General features: G+C 49.0%; 1 protein-coding gene and 1 long non-coding RNA gene across 3 annotated transcripts in view; one reads left to right on the forward strand and one right to left on the reverse strand.

The window, feature by feature from the left end:
* camk2a (calcium/calmodulin-dependent protein kinase II alpha) overlaps window positions 1-7,500 on the reverse strand; it is a 16,641-nt gene that overhangs the window by 6,892 nt on the left and 2,249 nt on the right. For both annotated transcript variants that reach the window (XM_034607280.1, XM_034607281.1), the window contains exons 4-11: window positions 4,891-4,945; window positions 4,495-4,560; window positions 4,336-4,408; window positions 3,098-3,200; window positions 2,403-2,486; window positions 1,678-1,772; window positions 152-274; window positions 1-72 (exon numbers count right to left, since the gene is read on the reverse strand). The exon at window positions 1-72 is cut by the window's left edge and continues 12 nt beyond it. In XM_034607280.1, coding sequence (XP_034463171.1) covers window positions 1-72; window positions 152-274; window positions 1,678-1,772; window positions 2,403-2,486; window positions 3,098-3,200; window positions 4,336-4,408; window positions 4,495-4,560; window positions 4,891-4,945 — 671 coding nt within the window. The remainder of the gene's footprint in view (window positions 73-151; window positions 275-1,677; window positions 1,773-2,402; window positions 2,487-3,097; window positions 3,201-4,335; window positions 4,409-4,494; window positions 4,561-4,890; window positions 4,946-7,500) is intronic.
* Window positions 264-993, forward strand: LOC117774723. The gene is made up of 3 exons (XR_004616119.1): window positions 264-304; window positions 536-904; window positions 947-993. It is a non-coding gene; the product is annotated as an uncharacterized LOC117774723 (long non-coding RNA).

A 7,500-nucleotide genomic window follows, 5' to 3' on the forward strand; every position in this document is an offset into this window, starting at 1 on the left:
CCTGGCGTTAAACTTCTTCAGACACTCGACGGTTTCCTGTCTGTGCATACAGGACGCCACCGTGGAGCGATGCTGGGAGGACGAGAACACATCATCATCATCATGTCAGGATGAAGGTGAATCACTGTGATCATATATAAGAGGCTCTCACTGAGATCCACGGATGTTTGAGGGCCTCTGCAGCTGTGATGCGTTTTGCCGGATTGATGGTCAACATCTTATTAATGAGATCTTTGGCTTCAGGAGTCACCGTGTCCCACTCCGGAGACGGAAACTAGGACACAACGAGAGCAACCGGTGAGAGGTCAGGTGACACAGGTGGGGAGTCATGTGACACAGGTCAGAGGTCAGGTGACACAGGTGAGGAGTCAGGTGACACAGGTCAGAGGTCAGGTGACACAGGTGAGGAGTCAGGTGACACAGTTGAGGAGTCAGGTGACACAGGTCAGAGGTCAGGTGACACAGTTGAGGAGTCAGGTGACACAGGTCAGAGGTCAGGTGACACAGTTGAGGAGCCAGGTGACACAGGTCAGAGGTCAGGTGACACAGGTGAGGAGTCAGGTGACACAGTTGAGGAGTCAGGTGACACAGGTCAGAGGTCAGGTGACACAGTTGAGGAGTCAGGTGACAGGTGAGGAGTCAGGTGACACAGTTGAGATGTCAGGTGACACAGGTGAGGAGTCAGGTGACACAGGTCAGAGGTCAGGTGACACAGGTGAGGAGTCAGGTGACACAGGTGAGGAGTCAGGTGACACAGGTGAGGAGTCAGGTGACACAGGTGAGGAGTCAGGTGACACAGTTGAGATGTCAGGTGACACAGGTGAGGAGTCAGGTGACACAGTTGAGATGTCAGGTGACACAGTTGAGATGTCAGGTGACACAGGTGAGGAGTCAGGTGACACAGGTCAGAGGTCAGGTGACACAGGTGAGGAGTCAGGTGACACAGGTGAGGAGTCAGGTGACACAGTTGAGATGTCAGGTGACACAGGTGAGGAGTCAGGTGACACAGGTGAGGAGTCAGGTGACAGTTGAGATGTCAGGTGACACAGGTGAGGAGTCAGGTGACACAGGTCAGAGGTCAGGTGACACAAGTGAGGAGTCAGGTGACACAGGTCAGAGGTCAGGTGACACAGGTGAGGAGTCAGGTGACACAGGTCAGAGGTCAGGTGACACAGGTCAGAGGTCAGGTGACACAGGTGAGGAGTCAGGTGACACAGGTGAGGAGTCAGGTGACACAGGTGAGGAGTCAGGTGACACAGGTGAGGAGTCAGGTGACACAGTTGAGATGTCAGGTGACACAGGTGAGGAGTCAGGTGACACAGTTGAGATGTCAGGTGACACAGGTGAGGAGTCAGGTGACACAGTTGAGATGTCAGGTGACACAGGTGAGGAGTCAGGTGACACAGGTCAGAGGTCAGGTGACACAGGTGAGGAGTCAGGTGACACAGGTGAGGAGTCAGGTGACACAGTTGAGATGTCAGGTGACACAGGTGAGGAGTCAGGTGACACAGGTGAGGAGTCAGGTGACAGTTGAGATGTCAGGTGACACAGGTGAGGAGTCAGGTGACACAGGTCAGAGGTCAGGTGACACAAGTGAGGAGTCAGGTGACACAGGTCAGAGGTCAGGTGACACAGGTGAGGAGTCAGGTGACACAGGTCAGAGGTCAGGTGACCTACATCATAAGCTCCAGCTTTAATCTGCTGGTAGAGACGATGTTGATCTTCATCCCAGAACGGAGGATAACCGACCAATAAGATGTAGAGAATCACACCTGACAGAAGGAGGACAGACATTAGAGACAGCGACAGTAGAAAGAGTAGAGACAGAGAGAGTAGAGACAGTAGAGGCAGATACAGTAGAGACATTAGAGACAGAGACAGTAGAGACAGTAGAAACAGTAGAGACAGATACAGTAGAGACAGTAGAGACAGAGACAGTGGAGACAGATACAGTAGAGACAGTAGAAACAGTAGAGACAGATACAGTAGAGACAGTAGAGACAGAGACAGTGGAGACAGATACAGTAGAGACAGTAGAGACAGTGACATTAGAGACAGAGACAGTAGAGACAGAGACAGTAGAGACAGTGACATGAGAGACCGAGACAGTAGATAAAGAGACAGTAGAGACAAAGAGAGTAGAGACAGTGACATTAGAGACAGAGACAGTAAAGAAACAGACAGTAGAGACAATAGAGACAGAGACAGTAGAGACAGTGACACGAGAGACAGAGACAGTAGAGACAGTAGAGACAGTAAAGATAGAGACAGTAGAGAAAGAGACAGTAGAGACAGTGACATTAGAGACAGAGACAGTAGAGACAGTAAAGATAGAGACAGTAGAGACAGTAGAGACAGTAGAGACAGAGACAGTAGAGACAGTAGAGACAGTAGAGTCTGACCACAGGCCCAGAGGTCGACTGCTTTTCCATACGGGTCCTTCCTTAGAACCTCTGGAGACAAGTAACCTGGAGTCCCTGCAAAGCCTGTAAAACACACACAACTTTACTACAGTATTCGTACAGTGTTTCTAAACTATTACTAAAGTGTTACTAAGCTGTCACTACAGTGTTACTAAAGTATTACTACAGTATAACTACAGTGTTACTAAACTGTAACTACAGTTTTACTACAGTGTTGTTACAGTATGACTACAGTATTACTAAACTGTTACTAAAGTGTTACTACTATGTTACTACAGTGTTACTAAGCTGTCACTACTATGTTACTAAAGCATTATTTTTTATCCATTTGGGTTTCAGCATCTTGCCCAACGACACTTCGGCATGCAAATGAAGACTGGGATCGAACCTCCGACCTTCTGGTTGGAGCATGACCACTCTACCCCTTAGCCACCCCCCCCCCATACCACAGCATTACTAAACTGTTACTACAATGTTACAGAACTGTTACTTCAGTGTTACTAGTATAACTACAGTATTAAGAGATTGTTACTACAGCATTACTGAAATGTTATTACATATTACTAAACTGTTACTGCAGTGTTACTACAGCATTACTACAGTATTTATTAACTGTACTACAGTGTTGTTACAGTGGAAAACAGTGTTACTACAGTATTACTGTGAGGTCTCACCAAACCAGGCCTGCTGGTCTCCCTCCACCTCGATGGCGAGGCCGAAGTCGGCCAGTTTCACAGCCGCACCTTTGGACTTCGAGGCCAGCAGCAGGTTCTCTGGCTGGAAACACAGAACAGATGCTAACAGGCTAACTCTTCACATTGGTTTTCATTGGAGATGCTGGCAATGCTAACATATGGTGATGAGTGTTCAGCAGACTCACATTGATGCATGACAATAAAAAAATAAATGACTAGAACGACACTTATTTGAGTGCAAACCTTCGAAATAGGTTTAAAATGAAAATGTGAAAATGATTCACTGAACACTTAAAGAAAGTGAGAAACAATCCTGGTTCTACAACTTGATCCACATCTGCACCTAAATTAAATGTTTTTTGCTCCTCCAACAAGTTCAGTAGTTTTCCCGGAGAACAACAAGTGCATCATGGGAGGATGCAAGATAACTCTGTGGATCAAAGGATGGATCCTAAGCTTACTGGAGAAGTTGGCTACCTGCTAATGGATGCATTTCAACCCAGGAAAATTAAGGCGTCAATGTATCCTGAAAGGAAAACTGAAGCATCTGGAGATTGTTGTTTGGGTCTGTCAAGGATGACTAGGACTTGGACAATACAAAGCCAATAAGTGGAGCAAGGCCAATGCCAAAGGCAAGAGGGCACTTCTGATGCAGAAGGTCCGAGAGGCAGCAGAAGAAAAGCACTGTGTGGAAGCAGCCGGGCTCACTTACCAAGCCCAGTGGATGCAGACCAGGCACTCAAGCAATCCCTTTCCTGAAAGGAAATTCTGACCTGTGAGCTGTTGCTGAACTTTTGCCAACTCCAAACAACCTGAAGATCTGGGGCCAACAAGAAGAATCATCCTACAAGCAGTGTTACCCTGAATCCCATCTTTACCGGCTGTCCCAAAGCCCTGGGAGAAGATCGGTACAGATCAAGGCACGGTAAGGTCTTCAAGCCATTTGAAGGGAGCTGCAGAGGCTCAAAGCCAACAAACACCAGCCATCACCATCATAATTTACCAGCTTCCGGAGGGAAGTAGACAAGCCTCCAAGGCCAAGAACATCAGTCTTCCATCAGAACATGAGAATCCTCACCAACAAAAGATGGCAAAGTACCAGGATCTGGTCGATGAGGTGCGTAACAAAAGATTTCATAATACTGTGATCATATGAACAAGCACAAACAAACACTGAAAACATGACCTCCTTAGTGGAAGTAAATATAAAACCTGACCTTTAGGTCTCTGTGGACCACGCCCATCTGGTGACAGTGTAGCACCGCCTCCAAAATCTGCTGGATGCAGTGGCTGTTCAGAGAGAGAGTTCATGTGTGAAGTGTGTGTGTGATCAGCTCACACGTATGTTACAGTGTCACGGAGCGACTGTTTCCTACCTGGCATCAGCTTCACTGTAATATTCTCTGGCCACGATGTCTTCAAACAGCTCGCCGCCTGTGACCCTGCATCAGAGGAGACGACACAACATGTACACACACGTAGGTTTATGTCACATCACACAGGACCCACACAACAACAACAAGCTAACGTCACAATACAAACATGCACTGATAGAAACAAAGTGTCAAGTCACGAGATGAGAAATGACACAATGTAAATCTATCGTAACTTAATGTAACTCGGCCGACTTTAACCTAATGCCATAAAGAGATGTAACACATCGTAAAAAAACGTACAACGTACAAAATGACGTCACAAACCACAATAAGAAATAATTACATGACACCTGTGACATCACATATGTATGACAGCGTAGAAGCAGCAGGACTCACAGGTCGAAGATGAGGTAATGATGTAGCTCCTCTGAGATGCTGTCATGAAGCCGAACTGAAAGACAGAAAAACTTTCATAGTAAATTCTGTTTTTATATGAATCATCCACACATTCATTCATTCATCTGCAGAACTTCATCACACCAATCATATTTTTATGTTCAGTATCTTGACCAAGGAGACCTCGGCACACAGAATGGGGGAGACGGGGATCAACCGCCGATCTTCAGGTTAGTAGACAACCCATTCCACTTCCTGAGCCACAATGCTCATTATTCAACAGGTAATATTCAACAATATAAAATATGCTAGGAGCTAAGCCAGTCTTTGTGCTAAGCTAGCTGTAGCCGTAGAGTTAGAATCGATTCATTCGAAACTGTGTAGGAGATTAACACACACACATATACATGTCTCTCTGTAGTTGTGAGGACACTCATAGACATAATGTATTCTCTAACCCTAACATCAAGTCTTAACCCTCAAACGAGCCATTGAATTTGTGAGGAACAGACAAAATGTCCTCACAATGATGGTATTGAACCAGATAGACACACACAAATCAAATCTTACTGCTGCACTGTGTGGGAGTTTCCAGAGAAAACCTGATTATTTCTTTCTGAGTGCTTCCACACAGGTACGTGTGTGTGTGTGTGTGTAGGAGGAGAGAGGGTATTGTTGCCTTCACCTAAGGACACTGTTGCCTAGCAACACACACACACACACACACACACACACAGTTATGTAACTGCCGACAGTATCTGTGGAGCATCACCTGCCCACACAGCTCTGTGGACTCACAGCTCTGTGGACTCACAGCTCTGTGGACGCTCACAGCTCTGTGGACTCACAGCTCTGTGGACGCTCACAGCTCTGTGGACTCACAGCTCTGTGGACTCACAGCTCTGTGGACGCTCACAGCTCTGTGGACTCACAGCTCTGTGGACGCTCACAGCTCTGTGGACTCACAGCTCTGTGGACTCACAGCTCTGTGGACGCTCTGTGGACTCACAGCTCTGTGGACTCACAGCTCTGTGGACTCACAGCTCTGTGGACGCTCACAGCTCTGTGGACTCACAGCTCTGTGGACTCACAGCTCTGTGGACGCTCACAGCTCTGTGGACTCACAGCTCTGTGGACTCACAGCTCTGTGGACGCTCACAGCTCTGTGGACTCACAGCTCTGTGGACTCACAGCTCTGTGGACGCTCGGTGGACTCAGAGCTCTGTGGACGCTCGGTGGACTCACAGCTCTGTGGACTCACAGCTCTGTGGACGCTCGGTGGACTCACAGCTCTGTGGACTCACAGCTCTGTGGACGCTCGGTGGACTCACAGCTCTGTGGACGCTCGGTGGACTCACAGCTCTGTGGACGCTCGGTGGACTCACAGCTCTGTGGACTCACAGCTCTGTGGACGCTCACAGCTCTGTGGACGCTCACAGCTCTGTGGACTCACAGTTCTGTGGACGCTCACAGCTCTGTGGACTCACAGCTCTGTGGTCGCTCTGTGGACTCACAGTTCTGTGGACGCTCACAGCTCTGTGGACTCACAGTTCTGTGGACGCTCACAGCTCTGTGGACTCACAGCTCTGTGGACTCACAGCTCTGTGGACTCACAGCTCTGTGGACGCTCGGTGGACTCACAGCTCTGTGGACTCACAGCTCTGTGGACGCTCGGTGGACTCACAGCTCTGTGGACTCACAGCTCTGTGGACGCTCACAGCTCTGTGGACTCACAGCTCTGTGGACTCACAGCTCTGTGGACGCTCACAGCTCTGTGGACTCACAGCTCTGTGGACTCACAGCTCTGTGGACGCTCACAGCTCTGTGGACTCACTGCTCTGTGGACGCTCGGTGGACTCACAGCTCTGTGGACTCACAGCTCTGTGGACTCACAGCTCTGTGGACGCTCGGTGGACTCACAGCTCTGTGGACTCACAGCTCTGTGGACTCACAGCTCTGTGGACGCTCGGTGGACTCACAGCTCTGTGGACGCTCGGTGGACTCACAGCTCGGTGGACTCACAGCTCTGTGGACGCTCACAGCTCTGTGGACGCTCACAGCTCTGTGGACTCACAGTTCTGTGGACGCTCTGTGGACTCACAGTTCTGTGGACGCTCACAGCTCTGTGGACTCACAGCTCTGTGGTCGCTCTGTGGACTCACAGTTCTGTGGACGCTCACAGCTCTGTGGACTCACAGCTCTGTGGTCGCTCTGTGGACTCACAGTTCTGTGGACGCTCACAGCTCTGTGGACTCACAGCTCTGTGGTCGCTCTGTGGACTCACAGTTCTGTGGACGCTCACAGCTCTGTGGACTCACAGCTCTGTGGACTCACAGCTCTGTGGATGCTCTGTGGACTCACAGTTCTGTGGACGCTCTGTGGACTCACAGTTCTGTGGACGCTCTGTGGACTCACAGTTCTGTGGACGCTCACAGCTCTGTGGACTCACAGCTCTGTGGACTCACAGCTCTGTGGATGCTCTGTGGACGCTCAGTTCAGTGGCAGCGTTCTGATTGATTGGATGTTTGAACACTTTAGTTTAGATCAAATACCACTTAAAGTAGTCTTTTGCTGGGCTTTTATTGTGAAAACAGGAAGTGTGAAGTATCT

This window comes from Hippoglossus hippoglossus, chromosome 14 (assembly GCF_009819705.1).
Source record: "Hippoglossus hippoglossus isolate fHipHip1 chromosome 14, fHipHip1.pri, whole genome shotgun sequence".
Classification (NCBI taxonomy): Eukaryota; Metazoa; Chordata; class Actinopteri; order Pleuronectiformes; family Pleuronectidae; genus Hippoglossus; species Hippoglossus hippoglossus.